The sequence below is a fragment of the Pristis pectinata genome, chromosome 13, assembly GCF_009764475.1.
Source record: "Pristis pectinata isolate sPriPec2 chromosome 13, sPriPec2.1.pri, whole genome shotgun sequence".
NCBI lineage: Eukaryota > Metazoa > Chordata > Chondrichthyes > Rhinopristiformes > Pristidae > Pristis > Pristis pectinata.
This window is the reverse complement of record NC_067417.1, coordinates 37,406,674-37,434,645: the sequence shown is the minus strand read 5'-3', so window position 1 is coordinate 37,434,645 and position 27,972 is coordinate 37,406,674. Positions and strand designations below refer to the sequence as shown.

The window sequence follows — 27,972 nt, the reverse complement described above, 5'->3', positions numbered from 1 at the left end:
GAGAGTAGATGAAGCAGAGACACAGAAACTGGGAGAAAGGGATGGCATTCTTTAAAGAGACCAGGTGGTAAAAGGTGTAGTCTAGATAGCTGTGGCAGTCAGTGGGTTTATCATAAATGTCAATACTAGTTCATCCCCTGCGATGGAGACAGAAAGATTTCTAGATTTTTAGAAGTGTCAGAAATGGTCTGTGAGAATTCAAATTCACTCCAGCTTCTCCCGGACAGAACACAGACAGAGTTCCCCTAATCCTCACCTTTCACCCTACCAGCCTCCACACCCAGCACATCATCCTTTGTCACTTCATCAGCTGCAAAGAGATCCAACCGCCAGCCACGTCTTCTCCTCCCCACCCCTTCCTGTCTTCTGCAGGGACCACTCCCTCTGTGACTTTCTGACCTACTCATCCCTTCCCACCCACCCCTCCCTGACCTGAGGCTCTTTTCCCTGCAACCACAGGAGATGCAACACTTGTCCCTACACTTCCTCCCTCACATCAGTCAGGGACCAAAACAGCCCTTCCAGGTGAGGCAAAGATTCACGTGCATCTCCTCCAACCCTGTCCACTGCATTTGGTGCGCCCGATGTGGTGAAACCAAGTGCAGTCTGGGCAACAGTTTTCCAGAGCTCCTACTTTGTCCACCATGGCCACCCCAAACTCCAGGTTGCATGCAATTTCAATTCCTCTTCCCATTTCCACACCGACCTGTCTATCCTTGGCCTTTGCAACATAAATTGGAGGAACAACACCTCGTATTCCTGCTGGGTAGTCTGCAACCCAATGGCACAAACATTGAGTTTTCCAATTTTAGGTAACCTCCCTTCTGGTGTGGTTTCCCCCTCTCTCTGTCTCCTGATCTCCTCCAGTCCTTTCATTTGTCCCCTTTCCCATTCCTCCTTCATCCCACTATCAGCCATCTTTGCCCCCTCCCCCTCCCATATACATAGCTCCCCCTCCAGTTCTGGTTCTATCTGCCATTTACCTCTCCCCTAATGGTTCCCATGACAACCTCCTAATCCTTCCCTACTTCGTACGACCTGCCCATCATCCTTCACCCCTCCTCAGTCTACCAATCACCTCAGGCTTCCGTCTCACCATTCCCCTTCTCCCCTTTATACTGGCTAACTCTCCACTCCGTCTTGATGCAGGATTTTGACCCAAAACTTTGACACTTCCTCTCTCCCCACAGCTGCCGTTTGACCCACAGAGTTTCTCCGGCAGAATGTTTGTTGCTTGAGACTCCAGCAGCTGCAGTCTCTTGTCTCCATTTACTTTATACAGCTGCACTGTAGTAGACTTTCCTAGTGTGCTTTTAATGTGCTTGTTTGTGTGATCAACTGACTGGTACATTTTCACAAAAAGAATCCAAACAAAAGCTCACTCTCACTCTGCTTGATGAATATCAAGCACGAGGGCATGTGGTATAGGAAATACAAACTCTAATACAAACAAGGATAATCTTCTGGTGTTCTGATCAAGTTTCTTATGAGGATTGTGCTGAGAGTGAACTTTGGTCAGAATAATTCCTTTTGGCAAGATCTGACAATTGATTGAAATAATATCCATGCATTTGAGTTTATACTTTAGAAATAGTATAAATTAATTTGGAGCCATTTCAGGAGCTGAACAGCATGCAAAACCTCCTGATACAAATGTATGTCGTGCATTATCTTTGGCAGTATACAGTGCATAGTTCAGAATCATTTGAAGAAATCGAATGTGCATCTAACGTGTCGGTATTCAGTAATTGAGTGTTTTCTTTTAATTTTACAAAGGCATCTTGGGCCTCAAGTACTCTGGGATTCTGGTTCACCGAATTATTGGAAAGGGATCGTCAGTTCCACTCTTGGATATTTGAAGGGAGGCCAAATTGCTTTTGGATGACAGGTTTCTTCAATCCTCAAGGCTTTCTTACAGCTATGAGACAGGTCAGATGATAATACATAATTTACTTCAAGACAATTATGAAGTAGACTATTGGGAATAAGATGAGCTCTGGATGCTTGGTCATATCAATAAATAGCTCTTCAGTTCAATGTTCCCAGTGCAGATTTTATACCAGATGTCTCCCACTGATCTGCTTTAATAGAATCTTCTGTAGAAGAGTGTGGAATGAGGATTTGTGACCCTCATCAGGTCCCAACTGTGCAGACGCTCTGGTTTTAGTGGTGTTGGATGATGCTATAAACATTGGGCAGGGACCACACAAGTGCTTCATGCACTTCAAACTAATAGGTGGCATTCCTTTGCAACCATCTGAATCACCCAACAGACCTGCAGAGCCTCAGTTTCACTTCCCATCCAAAGTACACTGCCTGCAACAACATAGTGCTCCCTGAAGCAGAGGCAGGAATGTTACTAACTGCCCAAGCTGAGAGTATTTATCATTCCACAATGTGTAAACAGTTAATTATAAATTTTTGTAAAATTCTTTCCTTGCTACCTTGAGTCCTTTAAAAAAGTTAAAGGGAAGGGGAGTATCACGAGTGTCTGCACGAGCTTGGCGTGGGTGGTGCCAGTAAAACACAATGTCTTAACCACAGTGACTTAGTGATAACATGCTGTGATTCCAGGTCAGTAAGAAAGTGCTAGGATTTTTGTTTGTGAATGGTATAATTTAACTACAGTTCAGGTCTTACAAAAGCACTTCCAAACTTTCCCATGTCAAATCAAAGCCTTTTAGCATTCAGGGTTAGAAATGCCCTGTATGACTGCAAACTCATTTAGCTCGAGTGTTGTCAGATTATGAGTTTCTGTACTGTTTGATTCTATAAAATGTCAATCCATTCTTTGAGAACTTTATGATGGAAATTTTGCTGTCTTTGTTTACTGAAGAATGTGACTGATATTGGGCCACAGTCAAGCAGGCTTTAAAGTTTCCTTGGAAGAACAAAATGAATATTCCCCCCAATGGTTTCCTGAAGGAAAGCATATTGACAATTTCTATTTCAATCACATCAGTGCCAATGCCTATCTGTCTGTCTTTGTACCTAGGTGAAATGTGTTTGAATTCACTCAGGCCAGTTCTTCTTAATCAAGGAACCTTTGTAAAATTCTCCAGAACTCTGCATTGAATTAATTCTTTCATTTAGAGAGAACATGTTTGCTCTTTCATCCCATCTGAGCAAGACCCAGATTGAATGTTGAAGGCCAACACTCCTGATCTCCAACAGTGCAAACATAAAAAAAACATGTTTTACTACTTTACAATGTCACATCAAAAGTCAAAGACCCCGAAACTGCCTCCGTATTGTCCTAGGCTTTGACAGTGTAAACTTAATTTTAGAAGAATCACCCAAGATTTGTTGAATTTTGTGACAGAAGCATCATTCTGAATTTAAAAAAAATATGATTGGGTATCATTCTCTTAAGCTATGTTAACATGGGCTTTCTTTTAACTAACAACAGGAAGTTACACGAATTCATAAGGGCTGGGCTCTGGACAGCGTAGTGCTTCACAGTGATGTCACTAGATTATCAAAGGAAGATATTATAAACTCTCCTCCTGAGGGAGTCTACATCTTTGGCCTGTATCTAGAAGGTGCCGGATGGGATCGGCGCAACCACAGATTGACAGAATCCAAACCAAAAGTTCTGTTTGAAATGTTGCCCATAATTCATATCTCTGCTATAAACCACCATGGTAAGTCAGTTAAATCAAGATCAAAATAAACTGCCCAGATAACTTGTCTGAAGTACATGGAATTAACAACTTTAAAATCTAATTCTCAATCTTAACAGTGATGTCAGGGATATATACCCAGTTTTATATTCAATTTGTTCTCAAATGTTTTCAGGTGCTGGAAATGCTGGAAACACTCAACAGGTCAGGCAGCATCTGTGACACTTCTAATAAGGTGTCTATGACCCAAGACAGAAACACAGTTCACCTTTCCACAGAAGCTGCCTGTTTTGATATTTTCAAAATCTATTCCAAGGCCCTTTTCACATTCCAAATGATTACCTTCTGGACTTTTAGAAAGCTTTGTATTTGTACAGTTTTGCCTGCCTTGGTTCTTACCTCCAAGTGGTTAAAATGATTGCTAATGTCTAGATATTTTGGTAAAAAGACATTAATTACTATAACAGAAGCAGTGGAGGAAACAGAATCTATGATATCTTTCCAAGACAAGTAAAGATGTAACTAAGCAAAACGTGAAGATGACAGAGGAATGGAATTAAGTGGATAGCTGACTTAGACATTGGCCTCAGGTGCATTGAGCCAAATCACCCTTGTCTGTGCTGAAAAAAGAAATCTGATTCTAATGAATACTTAGGATCAGTCACAAATACAGTTGGCGCTAAGTCTAGGGGCAACATACAAGTGCAGTCAAAAACCAGGTAAAAAGCTGCAAGGGCTGGAGATCAGTCAAGAATAAAGCTGTTAATAACTGTTGTGCCACAGAAGTTCCAGGCAATGGTTATCTGCAGCAAGAACCTCACCACCTTTCCTTGACATCCAATGGTATTACTATTGCTAATTTCCTGGGGGCTACCAATGCCCAGAAACTCAACTGGACCAAGCACATAAATATTATGGCTGTTAGAGTAAGGCAGAGGCTGGGTATCCTGTAGTGAATGACTCATCTCTTGAGACCACAAGGCCTTTCCATCTACAAAGCACAAATCAGGAACATGAGAAATACAGAGCATTTAATTGAGAGTCCTGTGATAATAATTCAAGCTTAACACCATTCAGGACACAGCAGCACATTTGATTGGTGCCCCATCAACTACCATCAACATTCATTTCCATCTCCTGCAATTACTCCCCTGGGCTACTCCAACAACACCTCCTGAATCCATGACCTGTACCATCAAGCAGGACAAGGGTAGCAAGTGCTTGGGAACACCACCACTTGCAGGTTTCCCTCCAAGTTACCTACAAAGTTCACTTGAAATGTATCGCTGGTTCTTCATCGTCACTGGATCTAAACCCTGGAACTCTGACCCAACAGCAACATGGGAGAACCTTCACCAGAAGGACTGTAATGGTTCAAGGTGGTGCCTCGCCACATCATTGGGATCTTACTAAATGCTGGACTTGCCAGTGTTGCCCAGACCCTGAAAATGAACAATAAAAATAATTTTTCCAGGAAATGATTTCACAGAAGCTTCTAGATGCTTGATTTGGCCCTTAATTCTTAATATTAATAATTAGTAATCTTGTTCTTTTTGCAGATTCTAGAGATATACGGGTGTATTCCTGTCCTGTGTATAAAAAGCCATTAAGAACAGATCTGAATTACATTGCTGCTGTTGACTTGAGAACAAGCCGGCCTCCTGATCACTGGGTACTGAGGGGTGTTGCATTGCTCTGTGATGTGAAATAGGATATTTACTTGATGATCGAATCATGGTAAAGATCCAGAACGAGCATGAAAATGAAGAGGAAACAACGTTGATCAGAAATTAACAATGGTATACTAATTATGTTCCAGTTGACTATTACTCAATTTCAGTGAAAGAAATCTCACCATGTGCTGTGACACAAAAGAAAGTTCTTGGCCTTCCTTTAGCAGTCATTAGTAGTTATCTGGCCGAGTAAAGTTCAAACTAACAACTTATGATTGTGCAGCAAAAGCCACAGATCTGCTGTCACATGATCAGAAAGTCTCAAACAGATAGTTACTCTGTGAACTTTACTTGTAAAATAATAATGATGTTGTTGAATCTATTTGTGTTACATAGCAGTTTTATAATTATTTTGTTTGTTTATCCTGAGAGCTGTGTGGCATGGCAGATTTGAATATAGTCTATGCTTCCATGCTTAACAGAAATATGATACACACTTGCAAAAATGCTGATTTGCTCATACATTCAAGTGCTACAGATGCAACAAATAAGCTCACAAAACTACAGTGTTGCTGACTGCTGCAGAGTCAGCATTATTTGAGCTTTATCTGATTGGGTACAAGTGAAGGACTCTACTTTCACTTGATCTCTTCATTATTTTGCTTTCTGCAAGTTGGGAAGTAGAATGTGGAGAACCTGTAGGTGTCTGATTGGGAATTATCAGTTTCAATGTACATAATTACTGGTTAGCAATTATTTTAAATGGAAGTTATGGAGAGGAATTATACAGTATGTCAGCACTAAGATACACATGTTCATGCTATTAAAAATGTTCCTTATTTTACATTGTAAGTAATGAAAAAGCTGAAAGCTTGCAAATAGTTACCATACTTAAGTGGAAATTGCAGTGTATCAAATAAAGATATGATTTGCCCTTCCTTCCAAAACTTTGTAGTCGTACAAGGTCATTCCTTCACAGGACTTGAACAAAAGTGGGGCAAGTCTTCCGTCCAGGACAGATCCAGGAATATGTCCAAAAGTCTGTAGTGGCTGCAGAACAGCAGAACACTGGCTATGGGAGTTGTTGGCTGCCAGTGCCCCATTCATGTGGTGCAAGTACAGTGGGCTCACTCAAATGGATAGGAGAAAAATCTGCTGGTGTGAGAATAATTACATCAAAAATACTTAAATAGCTTTTTTTTAAAATAAACCAGTGTGCGCATCAGTTTTCACCATTTTAATTTTTAAAAAAGGTAACTACTGACCTGTTAGCCTGACATTGGTAGTAGGGAAGTTATTGGAATCTGCAATAAAAGGAAATTATATCAAGACAGTGAGAAAATATAATTGAACTGAGACAATATAAAAGGCAAATTATATTTGACTAAGTTTTTAGCATTCTTTGAGAATGTAACTAGTTGTGCAGATGAGAGGACCCAGTGAGAGTGATGAATTTGGATTTTCAGAAGCATATGGCCAAGTCCCACAGGTTAGGTGAACAAATTCAGAGCATGTCAAATTGGGGGCAACATTTGTGTGGTTGGAGGCTTTGATTAACAGAAAATGAAGGAGTAAATGGGTCCTTTGCAGGTTGATAGGCTGTGACTAATGGGTTACCACTTGGGCTCCAACTATTCACTATCTTTATCAATGATTTGGCTGAGGTGACCAAATGCACTATTTCTAAGTTTGCTGATAGAATGGAGGTGCAGAATTGAGTGGTGGTTAAGAGGCTTCAAGGGACACAGACAATCTAAATTAGTGGTAACAATAGTGCTAAGTGGATAAATGCGAGTTATCCACTTCAGTAGGAATTTTGGGAAATGCTGATGTTCCTAAGGGACCTAGCTGTCTTTATACACGTTACTTTAAACTAACATGCAAATAGAGCAGGGAATGAGGAAGGCAAATTGTGCATTGGCCTTTATTGCAAGAAGATTTTGTTTTATTATAGAAGTGTTAAGGTCTTATTGCAATATTTTGGGGGTTTGATGAAACTATACCTGGAGTACTCTCTACAGTTTTGGTCTCTACATCATTAAAAGGAATATACTGCAACAGGAAGTGTGCATTGAAGATTCACCAGACTGGTTCTTAGAAATAGCAGGTCTGTCATATGGGGAGAAATTAAGCAAGCTAGCCTCTTATTTTCTAAAGTTTGGAAGAATCAATGGTTAGCTTATTTGAAACATACAAAGTTCTTTGAGAGCCTAACAGAGTGGATGCAGAGAGAATGTTTCCTCCAGCTGCAACTAGGGGTCATAGTCTCACTAAAAAGGTGCAGGAATTTAGGACTGAAATGAGAAATTTTACTTGAACATGGCAAATCTTTGGAATTCTCTACCACAGAGGGCTGTGGAGTCAAAGGTCATTGACTGCAATCAAAGCAGAGATCAATGGATTTCTGGATTTAAAGAAAAGCGATTATGGAGATAGAACAGAAAATATTTCTGGTAGAAGATCCACCATGATCTTTTTGAATGGTGGATCAGCAGATGAATGACATCCTAGTATTTCTTATGTTCTTGCCTTATTGGCACATTAATTCTACTGTTTTGAACAAATTAATGTTTCTTCAAATTCTACCATTTCTTTACTTTGCGTGGATTATAGAAGAGTGCATTGATACTCGTAGAAACTTCTCCAAAGTGTTGACAAGTCACCATCTTACAAGGAAGGACTAGTCTGGAAATCCCATTTGATTTCTTTAATGGGATAACAAGAAAACATTGCATCTAATTATTCTACACTCGGTGATATTTTATTTTCCAGATGTTCAAATTACGTTAACTAGTCTGCATCCTACCTGCTGCTATAGCTGAACTGTAAAACAATGGAACAATCACGTGTGACACGTTTGATGAATGGTTTCATCAATTTGAATTTCCTTTTAAATTGTTAGACTGTAAGAAGAACCCTGTCTGAAGTTCAACTGATCACAAAAATTGTTTACCATGTATGCATGCATAACATCACTAGACTAGGACCCCAGTATGTTAAGCAACACATGAAGATTGACCCAATGTCATCACTAACAGAAGTAGGATGGTGTGTACAGAAGTTTGGCAATACGAGAGCTGAGGAAATGTGTGCTGGCATAACCTGCTGGCATAAACAACACTTTCTTGCCTACCCTAATAAATGCTGCAATACACGGTAGCGTAGCAGTTAGCGTGACACTATTACAGCGCCAGCAATTGGGGTTTGATTCCCATCGCTGTCTGTTTGTACGTTCTCCCGTGTCTGCGTGGGTTTCCTCCAGGTGCTCTGGTTTCCTTCCACATTGCAAAGACATACAGGTGGGTTAATTTGGGTTTAAAACGGGCGACGTGGACTCGTTGGGCCAGAAGGGCCTGTTACCACGCTGTAAATAAAATTTAAAAAAATTTACAAAGGAGACCTGCAGGCCTAATCACGGTGGAACCATTGCACCAGCTGCTATCCTTTCATGTCTGCACTAACCTGGGCTGGATACCAAATGCTGATCTCAGTGACTCTCTGTAGCCGAGTCAGTTGGACAGGGCTAGAGGGCAACTAGGCCTCAGGCTGCAAAGCGCAGTTCTGCAATATATTCAACAGAAGGTAAAGCTGGAGACAGACCTTTATTCTTATCAGAACCAAGAGGCATGTCAACAGATTTTAAAAAGACATTGACATTGCGATATTTTGCAAATACTAGTATTGAAATAAGAAATAAATAATAAATTGCAAACCTTTATTTTTAATTATTTTAAAACAAAAATAATTAGACTTACCTTCTCCTTTGCCCCCGATGCATATCCCCATTGATGTCTCAGATAGATAGGATGCAAGTGTCAGAGAATGCCAGCTCTGCCACTGGACAACTCTCAATTTGGTCACAATAATGTATTACAGAAGATCTCTTGTTCAGTGTGCTACCCAGTCTAGGGAATGGCTGATGATTATGCAACGAGTAATAAATGTTAGGTTTTTCCAATTCCATATAGCTGTGAACATAAACTTGCAAAACAGAAATAATAGCCAAAACCTTTTCAGTATATTGGTCTCCAGTGACTTTGGGAAGGTTACTGGAAATGGAAGGCCATTCTAAAAAGGTAAAACAATTGGAAAAAAAAGCAAGCAAATATAACAAAAGTGAGAAAATATGGATCTTCATTTTAAAGCATTGTGCATCTCTATCAAGATTCACGCAATTAAAAACCACATGTCAATTTAGTAAAATTTATTTTGTATAAATATTTTCCAGCAAATATCACCAAAATTAGCAATGTAAGTAGAAAAATAAAAATTTTGATTTCCCCATGTTGACAATATAAATTTCAAAACAAATATTTGATCATTACACAGCATTAAAAACCCATAATAAACACTTAAATTCACATTGTTAGACATGTTTAAGGAACAATCAAGTAAGATAACAACCTATTTGACTGTACCATGACAACTCATTTAGAAAGAGATGTCACTGGTTCGAGGCTTCCACTGCATACATTGTAATATTACAAAAAGGTATAATTTGTATAATGAATGCAAGTGACAATGATTAGTAAATATTCACTACTATGGTTTAAACATGACCAACACCAAAATAAGGTACAAACATACTAAGACTATATTTTCACTGAATAGATAAATAGCTGCAGGAACAGCATTGCAGACTTCTACATTCTATCTGGTGCACTGACAGTATCACAACCACTGACGAGACATAAGCAAATTTGCAACACAGCATGAGGGAATTTGGAAATACTTCTCTGGTTAAAAGGATAGAAGCAGCAAAAACAGACATTGAATAAAACAAGGAAAATATCAGATAAGTGAAATGGCAAGTCTTTCTGATAATTGAATGTCCTTAGTACTTCTCTGTTCATTATTGGCAAGGCCAATACTTGATGTTGACCAAATCAAATCCTATTTTTATTACTTGGAATCTCACTGGTATTTTGGAGAGTGTATTCCATTTAATTTTTCAATGTAAAACACCAACTCACACCCTTCTATCTGCATATTTTGTGGAGAAGTGATTTTCCTTATAAAATGACATTTCTATTTAATCCCCCTCCCACAACCAGCTCCCCCCCCCCCCCACAAAGATTTCCTTGATAATCATTTAGCAGATAACTATTTAGTGTGACAACAAATAAAACAACTTCCCACCATTAGTACTCAGTTCCTAACGAACAAGGTCAGGACATAATCATGACTACAGCAGCAGGTGGACAAATGGAAAAAAAAGGAGAGTTGGAGGAGAACATGCAGAGAGCACAAAATAAACTGTATAGAGAACAGGAAACAAAAAGGTAAATAGGAGAAACAACAAACTTGTACAGAGCAAGTTAATAACCACAGCAGGAAGAACAATTCCACCATGCACCCCCCCCCCCCCCCCCACTGCAAAGTCTTGGTCGAAGCCAGACATTGTTTGGTACAGTTAGTTCCCTCTCCTCTCTTCCTTCACCCTCTCCAATGCCACTCTCTTACACAAATCAAGACATTGTCTGGGTTTGTTAACTATGATAGCTTTCACTGAAAAATGTTTTATCACACAGGATAATTGAAATGGGAACAGGTACGATGATAATGTTGACGTGATCCCTGATCCTCCCACTTACTGGTCCAGAACATTAATGTTTGGCTCCTTTGTAAAGAGTAAAGTCTGTATAAATTAATGTCCATAGTTTGTTTTTATAACAGCAAAACATATTATTTCACAGCAACTGCATCACCATATGTAAAAAATAAAAACTATATTCAAACCTATTAGAATCTTAAATGGTTGGCAAATCATGGAAATATGCAAATCTGTTCAACTGGAAACTTCAGCACATCATGCAGACAGCTTCCACAGGTGTCCAGCACATTTTGTCAACACAGGCTTGAAAACTGCTTTTCTCACAGTTAGTCCAAAATGGGCTTATTAACAATTGCTTGCACACATGACTAATGGATAAAACTAAACAAATGCTTTCATGAACAGGCTTAACATGAAAACGGAGTATTTCTACAAAAATGTACTAATATTAAAATGGCTGATTTTAAATACTAGAAAATATTAAAATGGTTGGCACACCTGAATTGTACATACACGTGCACAGTTACTGCTGCAATCAACACAAGTCAATGCCAAAAGATGTCACTGAAAAGACATTCCATCTTTCCAGGCTGAAAGTCAAAATGAGAAACAAACTTCACACACTTAGTTAATATTGCAGATCATTTCCAAAGTCATGTTCTACTTTCTACTTGTGCAATCAAGAGCTGGTACCTGGTAATTAGCCTGAAATGTGGATGATATTCTCAGTCACTGGCTCAGCAAAAATACTTGCAGCACTAATTCTACATTAAGAAAACTAAACTTATTTGTCATATTTTCAGAAGCTAAGAGCATGACATTGGCATTTAGGGCTGCTCTAAGCCCTAGTTTTGGCTGTTAAGAAAATTGCCACTAAAATTATACACACCCTTGTTTCATCATATGTGTTTAAATAAATAATGCTATTTAGCTAGGGATATTAACTACTTTTTCTGTACAGTGTAAAAATAGGATAAATGGATGAGATATTTATAATCAGTATTTAACTGAGGAGTGCATAATGAGGAATGGTTAAGATCACAATTTTTTTTTGCTGGGGACAAAGAATTGCATACTTTCTGTCAAACAATTACTCAACTTTTATTTTCAAAAAGTTGTGGAATTGCTCACAAATAAAATTATAAAATAAGTGGATTCTGAAAATAAGGGTGTACATGTTGTTCAGACTGTTCACCTTGTTTAAACTGAAGCTGTAACATTTCAATTCTTTGGGGTTATATTCTAATGTGACCTACCCTTTGGTAATCTTCAGTTACAAGTGTTTTCATTGCCTTTTCATAATTATTCCTACTGCTGAAATATTGAGATGTAGTGAGCAGAATCAAAATACAATTTCTGTACATCTTAGAAAGAATTTGAGATGGTCTTACTTTCTACAATAAACATTTCATAATAATTTTTACAAAATACCTCTGTCTTCATCTTATGTTTCAATTGTGAGAAAAAAAGTCTTTGTGTGCCTTTTCATGTAAATTACCTCTTTTGGCTTTGACTTTTGAAAAAGGAACAAATCTCAGCACTTGAGACTCTCAAAAGACTGGTATGCACGTTCTTTGTTCTTCAAGCTTGGCCATCCACAGAAATCTACACTTATGATGTTGCCAATTCATTTTTGTTGAGCAGCAATGATTGGCGTGGAGCCATTTGGATTCCACAGGTACAGTGCAATTTTCTTGCAGCTACAAGCTGGAAAAAGGTGGGTAATTGTTGATTCTGTAATCCTGCCCACTTAGATGAGCAGATCACCTGCTGCTATAAAGTTGCTAAAATTCGTAGAAAGGCAATTGCCACAATGAAAAACACCTGTCCCACTCCAAGAACCAGAGCTTCATGAGGCACCATTTGCTTTGTAGCAGCTCTGTAGACACCAGCAATAGCTGCACCTGCAAAACAATGTTCACTGGTTTGTCATCGAGCAAGGTGCAAAACAATCAAGTGGCATTGATAATACAACAAAGGAGGATCAAACTGCATTGACAACAAAGCTGAGGAATCAAATATAAATACAGGTTGTCATATGCATAAGTTTGTATTTATATCTAAATACAGCTCAGCTTACTCAATTAATATGTTAATTGTCTTTATTAACATCTTAAGCAGTGCCAGGTACTTCATTGGAGTGCAAACAGATAACAATTGTAGCTGGACAATACAAGGCTAAATTAATTCAGATGACAACAGAAAATTGTTACCAATGGTTCTGGTAGAGTCATCAGATACCTCTAATGAAATCACGGCTGTAGAGCCTGTACATATTGGCGTCTACATAGCCGCTACAAAGGCATTCAGGAGCGCAGCCAGTCACAGTTGGAAAGCTCCCATACACATAGCCTCCTCAATCAGCTGGGACCTGCCCTCAACTCAGGTGATTGTATTCGGGATGCCATTGATAGAAACGGTATCCTGCGAATGGTGTACGGCTGCCTGGTTTACTGGTCATCAGAAGGCCTGCCTCAATACCTTCTGACAGGCAATACCTATCTGACGAGTCAACTGCTATTGTAAATTAGGATTCCGTACAACTTAGTACAGATAGTTTTGGAAAAGGATCAGGTTGCACAGTGATACCATGTTACAAATGCACCTTAAATGTGTACGGTACAACAACAGGTGATGGAGTGTTCAAATATTGCATCTTGTTCTTTAAGAAGAAACCAATAACAAAGGTTGTAATAGACCCCTCCTCTCAAAAATAAATGCAATTTCAGTAATATTTAGTTCACATTGTACCAGATTGTTTTGTCACACTGTGTGGCAACTGAAGACTCCTGCTCTGCAGTAGCAGGAAGGTCCATAGGTGCAAAGCAGAAATAAGAACATGGACAATGGACACGTATTAATACAAGAACATAGAGTGTGTGCAAATAAGCACGTCATTGAAACAAAAGCTTTTTGGGTGTAGGGTAAATCAAACAGGTATTGAGGCAGATTTTCTGATGACCAGTAAACCAGGCAGCTGTACACCATTTCTAACACTGGAGTCCTGGATACAAATTGCCCGAGGTCCCAGCTGATTGACAAGGCCACGTGTATAGGGGCTTTCCGACTGTGGTGACTGGCTGCGCTCCTGAATAACTTTGCCTCTAGACACCAGCACGTTCAGTCTCTGCAGCTGTGCAGGAGAGGTCCTGTTCAGGTCACTTTCCAGTGACCAGGCTTTCTCACCTCTTCCTATAAATAGGTGAATTCTAACCTCAACTAACTGTCAGTCGTCAGGTCCCTCTTGGTGTTTGGAGGGTCAGTCTTGTATAACCAATGATACAATATTGTCAGAACTTTGTGTTAATTTTGAGCTGGGTTGCAGTGTGGTACAGGCATCTGCAGGACTGCCTTCCTCCTCCCTCGGCTGTAGAGATGACAACCAGTTGTTTAAAATATAATTAAATGCTTGGGAAACCATTGTAGCTCATTACTACAATCTGAGGCAAGCTCCTGAAGCTGTACAAGTGTAAGGGTTGAAAAGCAAGGATCAATAAGCTGCTGGATGGTTCTAATAATCTGTGCATTATGCAGGGAGGTGCTGTCAGGATCACTGATAGAGGGAGCCATCTGCCAACATAAGCAGCAGGAAATTCCACTGGAGCTCCATGAAAGAGGGATGCTGCAAGAAAGGCAATTAGATGCCTAACCCAACAAAAACTGGTGAAGGAACTCAGTGGGTCGGGCAGGACCTGTGGAAGGAAATGGAACAATGTTTTGGGTTGAAACCCTTCATTTGGACTGAGAGGGGAGTATAAAGAGGTGATGTGAAGGGGTGGAGCAAGAGATGGCAGGTGACAGATGGATCCAGGTGAGGAAGGGTGATAGGCAGATGGAAATAGCATCAGAGATTTGGAGGTGATGATAGGTCCCATCACCCCTCACCTGGATCCACCTATCGCCTGCCAGCTCTTACCCACCCCTTCCTCTCACCTCTTTATACAGTCCATCTCCCCTCTAGCTTTCAGTCTAGATGAAGGTTCTCGACCCAAAATTTTGACTGTTCATTTCCCTCCACAGATGCTGCCCGACCCACTGAGTTCCTTCACCAGTTTTTGTTGGGTTAGTACAAACAATGATTTACCATACGAAGAAGTTTATAACGTGGAAACATTATAATATTTTGAATTCAGATACTATGATAAAGAGAGGAAAAAGAAACTCTTAGTAGAATATTAGTTAATTCTGGAAATAAAAGCTTTAAACAAACACCTACTGGTCAACACTGCTGCAGTGATTGGTCCCAGGATCCCTGCCAGGATACCCAGTGACATGAAACGCCCATATTTGTGGTGCCGCAACATTACAAATGCCAGTAATCCGGCAGGAACGTAGATAAAAACCGTAGACAGTAACGCCCAGAGGAACACTGCATACCACATCTCTGTAATGCACAAAAGCAAAGGGTTAGATCAACGTCAAAACATCTCAGTGCTGCAGCTAATCTGGTGGTAAAGTGGATCCACAAATGAAATGATATTTCATGCTCCTTTCCCTGGGAAGATAATGCACAGAATAAAACAGAAAAATCTCAAAGCCCCAATAAACAGTGCTGTTAAATTATGGCCTTACACTGACTCGTCTGAAGACAGTGATTTGTTCTGTCAGGCAAAAGTAATGCCATCCTTGCATCATGCACTAATCCTCAAGAGTGATTTAGACAGTGAGCACACACGTAGCGTTAAAAATCAGCTCCAGTTGTCAATTTGACAAGGTACAGCTTCCTTCAACTTTGCTTCAAGAACATACAGCTTTATACTTTTTTTGGGTAGGCTAAACTCCACTTACATTTCAGTGAAGGATGCAAATGAAGACTACATAATTGCAGGGAGAATTAGCATTAGTTCATACAGCACAACATCCACCATTCCATGACAACACCATCAGCTATTTCACTCAGTACCAGAGATTCAGAAAAATATTGTACTGCTATGGAAATACTTCCAAGAGCACTTACAAAAATTGACTTTAGTGGCATTGAATTTGCTGGAACCAGACTTTTCACTGTAGGCCCAGGTATAGTTACACATTCCTCATGCTTCAGCATGAAAAGAATTTCCACAGCAAATTGCTGGAAGTGTGAGCTGGTATTGGCTTGGTGCAGTGAATGGGGCATCCAAGAATCATTTCTTGAACCAATGAAGTTTTAAGGATAAAAAAAAGAAACAACAACTTGCACTTACATAACACCTTTAATGTAGCATAATGTTCCAAATGTTCTAATGTAAAGAAATACTGACATCAACCCACTTACAGATATTCATGCAGATGACCAAATGCTTTGTCAAGCTAGTAGGGTTTAAGAAGGACAGTAGAGAGAGATGGTCATGCTGAAAGAAGAAACTTCAGAAATTTGGACTAAGAAATCCAAATGGAGTCATTACATTTGGGGCAGAAATGGAGGAGGGTAAATATGTTTGAAGTTAGGCAGATGGAAAAGGTCACAGACAGAAGGGTTATATTTAAAATGGCATAGACACACCAGAGTAATTTCCTCTATAACTTTTGCGTGACACCAGCACAAGACACATCACCCCCCCCCCCCCAACTTTCAGCATTCTGAAGGAACTATTCCTCTGCAAAACTCTTCAACCTTCATCAAAACACTTCTCTCTAGTCTCCTATGCAACTGCAGGAGAAGCAACCCCTCCCATTTTACTTCTACCCTTACCACCATACAAGGAAAGAAGCAATTCACTTGTTCTTTGTCCAATTTAGTGTTGCGTACAGTACTCATAATGTGGTCTCCTCTGGAGAGGAAAATCAAAATGCACATTTGGTGACTGCCTTATGGAGCACTTTCGTTCAGTTCATGGGGGGACCCTCAACTTCCAGGCAACTGCCTTTTTAATTCTCCATTCCACTCCCGCTCTGATCTATCAATCTGGCCTCCAGCACTGTTCCAAAAAGGCCCAATGTAAGCTCAAGGAACAGCATCTCATGTATTTTTTGTCTGGGCACATTGCAGCCTTTGGAACTCAATACTGAATTCAGCAGTTTCACTTAAATTGGTTTTGTATCAGAATGAGCTGGTTGTGCTAGGTCAGTGGTTTTCAACCTGTTTCATACTGCGCCCCCCCCCACCCCCCCAGAACACGTCCTTGTTAGATGGCGGACCCCCAAAGCCCACAACATCAAACAATCGATTATTCATGCACACAACACTTAAATTACTGCACATAGGCCCTTTTGAAATAGTGACTATTTCAATCACCGATAAATTATCAGCGGTGTCTTTCAGTGTTCAATGTGAAAGTTGTGCCTGTTTTGCACTGCAGAGTTTGTCCAAACGTGGTGGTATGTGCGACAAACATACGCGTATGTCATCCTCAATATTCAGTCTTGATCTGTATTTGGTTTTCATGGCAGTGACTGCAGAAAATGCTATTTCGCACAAGTAAGTGGTTGCAAATGGTAACAGAACATTGACAGCTTTGCCGGACAGCACTGTTGTTAAATGGCGCTTCAATTTCACTGGTTTCATTGCATCGTTGGACAGTGTTTGCAAACACACAACACAGAGGTTGGTCCGCATGTGTCCCCACTGGGATGAAGCCATATGAAATGTATTCTGGATTGTACTTGCGTTTTCTCCTCTTTTGGTCACCCTTATCCCCTTCATCATCAGAATCTTCCAGTTTCTAGTCAGCTTTTCTCTTCAGAAATATCTCCATACTCAGCAATACACACTGGATAGTTTAATTACTATTACTGATAAACAAAATTATCAAACTAATCTAAAATTTACACACTTGCGCACTTTTCCTTTAACAGTGACGTCACTGTGGCGTAAATGCACGGTAAGTAAGCAATATTATTAAGGCACACCAACAATGTCACTGAGTCTCGCTAACACTACAGTGCACAACAGAATAGTAGTGAGTAGAGGACACTACTGACTACACAAATTGAATATTAAGCGACAGCTTACCAGAAGGGAACACTGTCTAAGTCTCAAGATTGTCGCCTATAACAGAATAGATATGGCCGATTTTCTGAATAGTGGAAAACTAGAGCAAGCAAGTAAGCTACCTCTTTGTAACAGGTCGCTTTTCCATTTTTTTTTCTTGGCTTGCTCACAGACCACAGGTTGAAAACCTCTGTGCAAGGTTATCCATCTGCAATGTTCACTCGCTCAGTTTTTTTTTCCCCCATTAGGTACTGTCTGATCTGCTGGGAATTTCTAACGTTCTCCTTATGGTTTCACTTTTCTGTAACAACTCAGACCTGCATTTCACATGCCCTTGTTTCACTTCCAACTGCACTCAAGCAAGCAGTTTTGAAAAATCAGCATGTCACCATGGCAACCTGATCTCCCCCTTTCAGAGATATTCCTTTTATTCTATTCATATCCCTGCCCCCAACTCCCTCTGCAACTTAAAACTAATTTGTTTTCTCACTTTCCCTTTCCTTTGACCCAAGAGAGTTAATATTTTCTCCACAGATGCTGTCAGATGTTCTGAGTATTTCAGCATTTTAGAACACAAAACAGTACAGCACAGGAACAGGCCCTTCAGCCCGTGATGTTGTGCCAACTAAACCTACTGCCTACACAATGTCCATGTCCTTCTATTTTCTGCGCATTTGTGTGCCTGTCTAAGAATCTCTTGAACACCCCTATCGCATTTGCCTCCACGCCACCCGTGTTTTAAAAAAAACTTGCCCTGCACACCTCCTTTGAATTTACCCCCTCACACTTTAAATGCAGGCCCTCTGGTACTTGACATTTCAACCCCAGAAAACAATTCAGCTGTCTATTCTATTTATACCTCTCAATCTTATGAACTTCTATCAGATCTTCCCTCTACCTCTGCCACTCTAGAGAGAACAACCCAAGTTTGTCCAACCTCTCCTTATAGAACACGCTCTCTAATCTAGGTAGTATTCTGGAAAACCTCTACTGCACCCTCTCCAAAGCCTCCCAATACCCCAGATCCAGCCTAACAAGAGTTTGATAAAGCTGCAACATAACTTGCCAACTCTTGAACTCTGTTCCTCAAAAAAAAAAGGCAAGCATGCCATACGCCCTCTTTATCACCCTATCAACCTGCGTAGCTACTTTCAGGGAGCTGTGGACTTTGAGCTCAAGATCCCTCTGTACATTAACACTGTTAAAGGTCTTACCATTAACAATGTACCGTCCCTCGACATTTGATCTCCCAAAGTGCAACACTTCACATTTGGCTGGGTTAAACTCCATCTGCCATTTCTCCACCCATATCTGCAACTGATCTATATCCCGCTGTATCCTTTGCCAGTCTTCTACACTATCCACAACACCACCAATCTTTGTATCATTTGCAAACTTAGTAACCCACCCATCTACATTTTCATCCAGGTCATTTATATATATCACAAACAGCAGAGGCCCCAGTACGGATACCTGCGGAACGCCACAAGTCACAGACCTCCAGGCAGATTAAGTCCCATCGATCACTACCCTCTATCTTCTATGGGCAAGCCAATTGTGAATCCAAATGGCCAAGTCACCATGGATCCCATCCATCTTAATCTTCTGGATGAGCCTCCCATGAGGGACCTAGTCAAATGCCTTACTAAAATCCACATAGACAACACCCATAGCTCTACCTTCATCAATTACCTTCGCCACTCAATCAAGTTAGTAAGACACGACTTGCCCCACACAAAAGCCATGCTGACTCTCCCTAAATAGGCCATGGTTTTCCAAACGCTCCTAAATCCTATCCCTAAGAATCCTCTCCAGTAAGAGGATTCCCTACCACTGACATGAGACTCACCAATCTATAGTTTCCAGGATTATCCCCATTTCCCTTCTTGAATAATGGAACAACATTAGCTACTAGCCAGTTCTCCGGGATCTCGCCTGTGGCTAGAGGGGACACGAAGGACCCAGCAATCTCATCTTTTGCCTCTCTCAATGACCCGGGGTATATCCCATCAGACCCTGGGGACTTATCCACCTTAATGTTCTTTAAAGGGCCCAACACTATCTCCTAGCCATTAGCATGCTCCACACTGATCTCCCTATCCTCCATGTCCTACATTTTCTGGTTTTGTTTGATACGAGGCTTTCCCATTTGATTCAGTTCTGATGAAAGATCATCAACCTGAAACATTAATTCCATAGACACTGCCTGACCTGCCAAGTACATCCAGCATTCTGAATTTTGTTTCAGATTTCCAGCAACTGCAGTGTTTTGCTTCTCCAGTATGCATTTTACAGTTCCAATATATTTTATTTTCCCTGCATCCCCTCTTCTTCTCTTTATTTTCATTTGTCTCCTTCTATTTACATCTTCTGTAGGCAGATCACCTGGGATTATAAAGCCTTCACCATCTCTCAGCCATGACTATTCGTCAGTCTGTACCCTTTGTTCACTTCACCCATCTTCTCTGCAAGTGAAAACATGTTTGATTTCTCAATTCTGATGACAAGTCCTTGACCCAAGATGTTAACTCTTGTTCTTCTTTCCACAGATACTGCCTTAGCCACTGAATATTTCCAGCATTTTCTGTCTTTATTCCAGAAGCCAGTGTAGGTCAGCAAACACTAATGTGGCTAAATGGGATGTGGTACAAATTAAAACACAAGCTGCAGAGTTTTACCAAATATGAATTTATGAAAGGTGAAAGCTGGAATACTGACAGGACAGCAATGGAACAGTGAGAGAAAGCACTGCTGAGAGTTTCAGCTACAGAGGACTGAGACAAGTCCAAGTCCAGGCGATGTCACAGAACTGAAAGCAGAACGTCTTGGTCATACTGGTGATATAATTGAAAGATCTTCTCAGGATCAAATGCCACAGTGTTCCAATCCAAAAGTAAAATACTATTTCAGATTTCCAGTGCCTGCAGAATTAATGTTTTAGGTCAACGACCTTTCAACAGAATTAATCTGGCTCAGCTTAAAGTTGCCAGAGAAAGGGATGGAAACGGGTCAGGAAATGGAATTTGCCACAAGCACCAGGACAATGGGTTCATTCACTCCGACACATACTGTAACTGGATGCCATTTCTGCTTATGCAATGCAGGATGTGGGACAGGCAAAGTGACTGATCTGAACACTCAACAAGGATAAAAAGGATGAAAGAATCAAATTAAAATACAGAAAGATATTGAGGGATTGAATAGCATTGTAGGAACAATATGTTGTACTTAAGTGTGCTCGTGTATTGTGAAAAAACAGCACTAAATTTAAGTTGCTTTAACAGTGTAAATGCAATTGATCTCTTGAAACTTAAGTGGAGCTTGAGTGGCCACATTTGCAAGACCTAATGGTGAGCAGCTCAAATTGCCTAACAATTTGTAATAATGTGTCTCATTCCCCTCTTTGCCACAGAAAATGTATACATTAATAATGGTGCATGTATTAAATACACCACTATTTACTCAGCACTTCATCACCAGCCTTACTATTGCAAATTGTGCAACAGAATTTAAGTTAAATCAATTACTCCATCCAAGAATACTACTACAACCCTCCATTTTGTAACATATGGAGATTTTAGTTTAGACCAAGCAGCAATTTCCCAGTAAAGAATTTCCCATTGCCAATACTCTTCTAACCAAACCAATCTCCTCCAACTGATCAGGCACTTAACTGTGCCCGAGTTCCAGAAGACACTTTCCACAGCAGCACCTGGCCTGCCCCAGCTTGTGTAGATCCTGCCATCGGCGGCTGATTACGGAACCTGGCTCGCACGAACTCCAACTCTTGAGCAACTTTGCATTTTGTTAAGTCTTCTCTGTGCTGACAACCCACTAACACTCACTCAAAACCAATCAGTAACTCAGTTGTCAAGGAATAAAAGCTAGCCAGTCCTTTGCTGGCAATGGTAAAAGGAAATGAGGAAAGCACGTGGTGCTTTAGATCAGAGGCAGCAGTGGGATTGCACTGGGAGTTGCTCACAACAGCCATGCAATGAGCTCTCACCCTGCCAGCTTTAAACAACTGAATGTAGACTTTGAGGCAAAAAAATAATGGAGCAAATATTACTTTGCAAATAATATTTGCAAAAAAAATAATGGAGCACTTTCTCAAACTGGAAGTCTGGACCAGAGCTGGCTCAAATCCACGTGGGCAGCCCCAGAATGTTGACAAAGCTTCTTGTGCTAATAAAAATGTCAGAAATATCAATATTCTACAATTGTTAACAATGTGATCAAACCCATGATTATTTTTAATCTTATGATAATTAAAACTGATATTTTAATCATTTAACAGTCACAATTTACACAGCACTTTTCACAACCTCAGGACATTCCCTGCTCTCAGCCAATTCTGCTGCTCTTCCTCAAGAAGTTCTACATGAATATTTACATCTGCCTGTAAGAATACTAGGCCTCATTCTAATGTCTAAAAGTCTGCAGGTGTGCATCAACCTAAGTGTGCGTGTTCAACTTTCTGGAGTGTGCGGCATAGCTGGAAGAGCTGCTACCTCACAGCTCCAGTAACCCAGATTCAATTCTGACTTGTGTGTGGAGTTTACATGCTCTCCTGTGATTATGTGGGTTCCCCCAGGTTTCCTCCCCCAGCTCAAAAATGTGCAGGTTAATAGATTTACTGGCCACTGTAAATTACCCTTAGCGTAGGTACGTGATAGAATCTGGGAGGAAAAGATATTACAGGAAAATATTAGTGGTGGAATGGGATTGCTCTATGAGCAAACATAAATGTGTCAGGCCAAAATGGTCTCCTTATATGGTTGTGAGAAAAAATGGAATATATGGGTCTTGAATCCACACCTCACCTAGAGGTGACTGTGTTGTCAATTGAGCATCAATAACTACCCATAACCAGATAACAATAACTAATTCAACTATTCAAGTTGAGATTCTATTATCAACCTCTAAATTATCAACATGCAATCCAACAAAAAGCTTAAAAGCACTGATCTGCACATTAATTTCTTCCAACATTCATACACGGAGTAAAAGATTTAGGGACTGTGGAATTTCCCGAGTATAATTATGACCAGAAAACAAAGAAAGATAAAGATCTACACAAGCTAAAATCTATTGGGGATACTAACTTTGTGTACATGCAAAATATATGAAGTTATTAACTAGCATTCAGAAAATGGCTTTTAAAGAAAGGAATTGGTAGTAATGGGTGTGCCTGCAAAACTTATGTTCAACCAATTGTTTGAGTTAGAGCTCTATGTACATCTGTGACTGTATGCCATACTCTGAGGTAGCTTCATGTAAATGCAATATGAAGTATCAGAAATAACAATACAAAATAATTAGTTTAATTGTTCATTTTCATTAGACTATTTGACTTCTCTTAAAGGAAATAAACCTAGCTGAAGCTTAAGTCAGGCAAATGATCCAATTCTCTCCATCATAAACACCAATTAAATCATCTCACTCCTTGAAATAGCTTTCTTTGAGGATGTGATGAGTAGAGCAGATAAGGGGGAACCAGTGGGTACAGTGTACTTGGACTTTTGGAAGGCTTTTGATGAGGTCCCAGACACAAGGTCGGTCAACATGCAACACACGGAATTGTGGGTAACACACTGATACGGATTAAAAGAATTGACAGAAAGCAAGGAGTGGGAATAAGCAGATCCTTTTCAGATTGCAAGGCTGTGACTAATGTGGCATCACAGGGAACAGTGCTTAGACTCTAGCTGTTCATGATCTATGACGCACACCTGCAGACTTTTAGACATTAGAATGAGGCCCAGTGTTCTTACAGGTAGATGGAAATGTTCATGTAGTACTGCTTGAGGAAGAGCAGCAGGAGTTGCCTTAGAATTATGACATTTGGTTCCTTCAGGGAAAAAAAAACACATGAAATGCTGGACACTAAGCAGGTCTGGCAGCAACTGTGAAAAGACGAACAGTTGATGTTTCAGGTCCAAAACCCTTTGTCAGAACCGGGAAAGAGACAAAAATGTTTTTTTTTAATCTCTCTTTCCTGGTTCTGACAAAGGGTCTTGGACCTGAAACATTAACTCAGTTTCTCTTCCCTTGGATGCTGCCTGACCTACTGAATGTTTCCAGCATTTTCTGTTTTTAGATTCCCAGATTCTGCAGGTTTCTTTGATTGTCATATTTCAAAGTTTGCTTCTGATACTAAACTAGGTGGGATCGTGGGGAGGAGGATGTAGGGAGACTTCAGGGGAATATGGACAAGCTGAGTAGTGGGTGAAAACATTGCAGAGGGAGTAGAACTGTAGAAAAATGGGAGGTCATCCACTTTGGTGCACAAGACAGAAAAATAGAGCATTTTCTAAAATGGTGAGACATTGGGTGTTGTGGATATTCAAAGTGGTGCCTGTACACAAGTCACTGAGAGCCAACATGCAGGTGCGACCTGTGATTAGAAAGGCAAATGGTATATTAACCTTTTGTGAATAGTGGATTTAAATAGGAAGTCTTACTGTATTTATACAGGGACTTTGCGAGACCACAGCTAAAGTATCGTGTATAATTTTGGTCTCCTTAACTAAGAACAGGTGTACTTGCAGAGAGGAAGAGCAGAGACTGGCTCCAGTAATGGCAGGGTTGCCCTATGCAGAGAAATTGAGTATATTCACCCCCTATTTTCAAGAGTTTAGAAGAATGAGAGAATCTCACTGGAATTTACACAATTCCTGCAGGGCTTGATATGCTGGATACAGGGAGGATAATTTCCCCACCTTTCCCCTTGGAATCTTCTACTTTGGAGGTTCAGTTGTTGAGTTCAATCAAAATAAAGATCAAGACATTTCTGGACATCAATGAACCATGGGATATAGGGAGAGTGCAGGAAAAAGGCTTTGAAGTAGAAGAACCATGATCCTGACGCTGAGGTAGAGAATCAGACATTATCTTGATGAATGGTGAGCAGGCTTAAAGGCCTGAACAGCTTACTACTGGGCCTATTTCTTACATTAAAAGAAAGTTAATTTGGCTTGAACAGCTGAGGAAGTACAGTAATGCACATGTCCAATATAACCAAGCAATATTCCTCCAGTTGATGGCTGCTTCAAACTGTAGTTTGCATGAGGACACAGTGAAAACTGGATCATTTCTGGAGTCTATGGGTCTTCTATGGAAGATTTATTTTTTTTATTTACGAAACATATAATATTCACTACACTTTAATATAATTTTGAAAGTTTTCTTTGATTGAACCACCGCTCTGAGGGGCATTTTCCTTTGGCGGGCGGGGTGGGGAAGGGCACTGGACTAAAATAGCTTCTTGCAAAACCTTATCTATTCTAGCAAACACTGCCCTTCCTGAAAGAGTAAAACACGATACCTAACTCAGAAATACAAAAATCATGACTTTAATCCTGCTTGTTAATCACATTTTCATGAACCACGACACAAACAAAAATATTTTTAAAAAAATGTAAAACTAGAGCACAAGTAACAGGGTAGAACAAATATTGCAATATAACTAAGAGCAAATTATCTTGGTGGAGTAACAAGATTGTTCTGTTTTCAGTCAAACACACGATTCTTAAGACAATGTTAGTGTCAAATATTTTAATAAAATAGAACTTTAGTTGGGATGCAAAATACACTAGCCGTACAATGGAGAAATAAATTTATATTCCAGTTCAGGCTCATCCAAATGACATGCAGGATGTCAATGGCCATCACAAATGAAAAGATCTTTCATCTGTGGAACAAAATCAATGCTTCACCATGAGCCACCAAAAATATTCTTCATACAGATGACTTGCACGTGAACGTTAGACGGAATACCAGTTACATTGATGTGCTGAAGCAATTAAGTATCAATATACTCCAAACAACTAACTTCAGTGTAATTATAGCTGATTTAGATTCGAACTTTTTTGTTTTGCTTTTAAGTAAAATGTGAACTTTAAAACTCAACATAATCAAAACTTACTTTTTGTTCAGCAATCTAGAAGAACTCATACTGTCTTCTGACTAGCAACAATAAACTCTCAGTTAGAGGCAGAAGGGGACTCAGATAATGATTGCAAATAGGAAATTAGATGGTTCAGTTTAGTTGAAACGACTTGTTTCTGCAGCATATCCTATGTCTGCAAATTGAATTACTGCATTATGACAATCCAAGATCAAAATATGACAGATGTTGGAAATCTGAAATTAAACAAATGCTAGTAATAGTAGATCAATGGAGAGTTAAACAAATTTAATTTTTCAAGAAAATGACTTTCAGACTATTGTGACATTTGTGTGCATGACACTAAGCCAGCACCCTTGGTTTATTGCAAGAGTATATGCTAATGTGATTGCAGGGCTCATTTATGGTGTGCAGTCGAAGTTCAATTATTCTTTGCATACCAAGAAAAACTAATGGAAATGATATGCAAACAATTGTAAGTAATCAAACTCTATTATTTGCCAAAGTGGCAGCACAATGAGGTGGATTCGCCAAATCCATGAAATTATCAACAACCTACTGCATCTGACAGGAATTAAAGCAGTCCTAACAGGGCCAACCCAATGTCAGAGGTACTAATGTTTCACAAACAAGGCCCAATACAAGAAATACTGGGACAGGAACAGTCACCAACAAATAGCTCGTCACCTAACCCAGGATAACATGACCCAGCTTAGATTTCGTACAATGGATGAAAGTGGAAAAAAAAGATGCCAGAGATCTGAAATTAAAGCAGAAACTACTGAAAACAGAGGTCAGGGAGCATCTGTAGAAAGAGAAGGGTCTCTGATCTGAGACATTGACTCCATTCCTCTTTCCTGATCTAACGAGTGTTTCCAGCGTTTTCTGTTTTTGTTTTAGTGCCATGGAGATTGATTGCTGTCCTTAATCTAAGGTGAAGCAGCCATTTTCATCACCAATGGAAAAAATCAAATACACATCTGCAGCATACATGAACACAAGACTGCACTGCAAATCTTTGCTCAAAATGCAAATTTGTTAGATTAAAAGTTTTGTTAGGTAAAAGTTTGGTCAAACTTTGGTCAAACCACTTTAATATTGTCAGTCTAATAGCAGTAAAAAGTTCAGGGATTATACAATTTAAGTGATCTGAAAATCAGTGGAAACAAATATAAATTATGAAGGGCAGATCTAAAATTGATAACATTTATTTAAATCTTTTAGCCTTTGGAGAAACCTACAAGGTCGGGCAGAAGACAAACTATAGGAACATTTAGAATGTGATTGCATGGCAGACCGCAATTTCGAAGAACTAACAGGGCAAGATAAGTACCCTTCAGTTTTCTTGGGTCCTTGTTCGTATAATCCTACACAAATATTCAATGTTTTTTTTTAAAAATGCATAACAGTTGATTGAAACGAGAGCTTACTTCGTAAGGTATCTAAAATGATCACAGGTATTTTATACTCGTGGCCAGCGAAATGCCTCAGAAATAAACGGAGATGGGGAACAAAGAGCAAAAGACAGAGGTAGTCTGACCCTGATGCAACATTTTTTCGTTGGACCGTTTAGATAAACAAGCTACAAGTATGGACCTGTGGGGGGTGGTGGGGCGGGTGGGTGAGCTATTTCCACAACGACACCTCTGTGAGAACAGTGGAGGCATTACATGCAACAGGCGCTCCAGCACCGACTCGGATCGCGCTGAACTGACATGCAATCAAAAAACTCCGGCCTGCAGCAAACCAACCGTCCTGGGACAGGCAACGCCAGCGACCGGCCCCGTCCATTCACACCGTTCGACCTTTCCCACGGAGAAGGTGGCCGGTCTCCGCTAGCTGGACGGGACTGGACGGGACTGGACGGGACGGGGCGCGACGCCACACCGGCCCTGCCCAGCCCCCTCCCATCCGCTCCGCCGACCCCCGTCACTCACCGGAGAACTGGCACAGGGCTGTGGTGACATTTCCAGGGCAGGTCGCATTCCCGACCCGGGGGATGAGGCCCAGGCTCAGGATCTGATGCACCGAGAAGCCAGCACTGTGCATGGCTCAGCCACCCAACCGACCCATCCTCCGCTTCAAAGGAGCCGTGAGCTCCACACGACCGCCATCACCCCCACCGCAAGCAACTACCCCCGACAGCCCGGCGAGACGTGACGCCACCTGATTGACGGGCCATTCCACCACTTAGAAACGGCGCCGCTCTGTCCGCCCTCCCCCCGGGCCAGACCTCGGCCAACGGCAGCAACGAATCAACGCCTGGCATAAGATAGGCATCGAGAGTAACCAATAGGAAAGAG

At 40.4% G+C, this 27,972-nt stretch overlaps 2 protein-coding genes across 2 annotated transcripts in view; one reads left to right on the top strand and one right to left on the bottom strand.

Moving 5' to 3' along the window:
• Positions 1 to 6,088, top strand: part of LOC127577482 (dynein axonemal heavy chain 5-like) — a 146,682-nt gene extending 140,594 nt beyond the window's left edge. Inside the window, 3 exon segments of the mRNA XM_052028706.1 lie at positions 1,777 to 1,929; positions 3,410 to 3,648; positions 5,190 to 6,088. Of these exon segments, the coding sequence (XP_051884666.1) occupies positions 1,777 to 1,929; positions 3,410 to 3,648; positions 5,190 to 5,334 (537 nt within the window). The 3' untranslated portion in view covers positions 5,335 to 6,088.
• Positions 6,089 to 9,485: 3,397 nt separating this feature from the next.
• On the bottom strand, positions 9,486 to 27,833 carry tmem170a (transmembrane protein 170A). Its single transcript, XM_052028272.1, has 3 exons — positions 27,607 to 27,833; positions 15,067 to 15,234; positions 9,486 to 12,754 (listed from the first exon to the last, which is right to left on the bottom strand). The coding sequence occupies exons 1-3, from the start codon at positions 27,716 to 27,718 to the stop codon at positions 12,624 to 12,626; spliced, it is 411 nt and encodes a 136-aa protein (XP_051884232.1). The 5' UTR covers positions 27,719 to 27,833; the 3' UTR covers positions 9,486 to 12,623.
• Between the last annotated feature and the right edge of the window lie 139 nt (positions 27,834 to 27,972).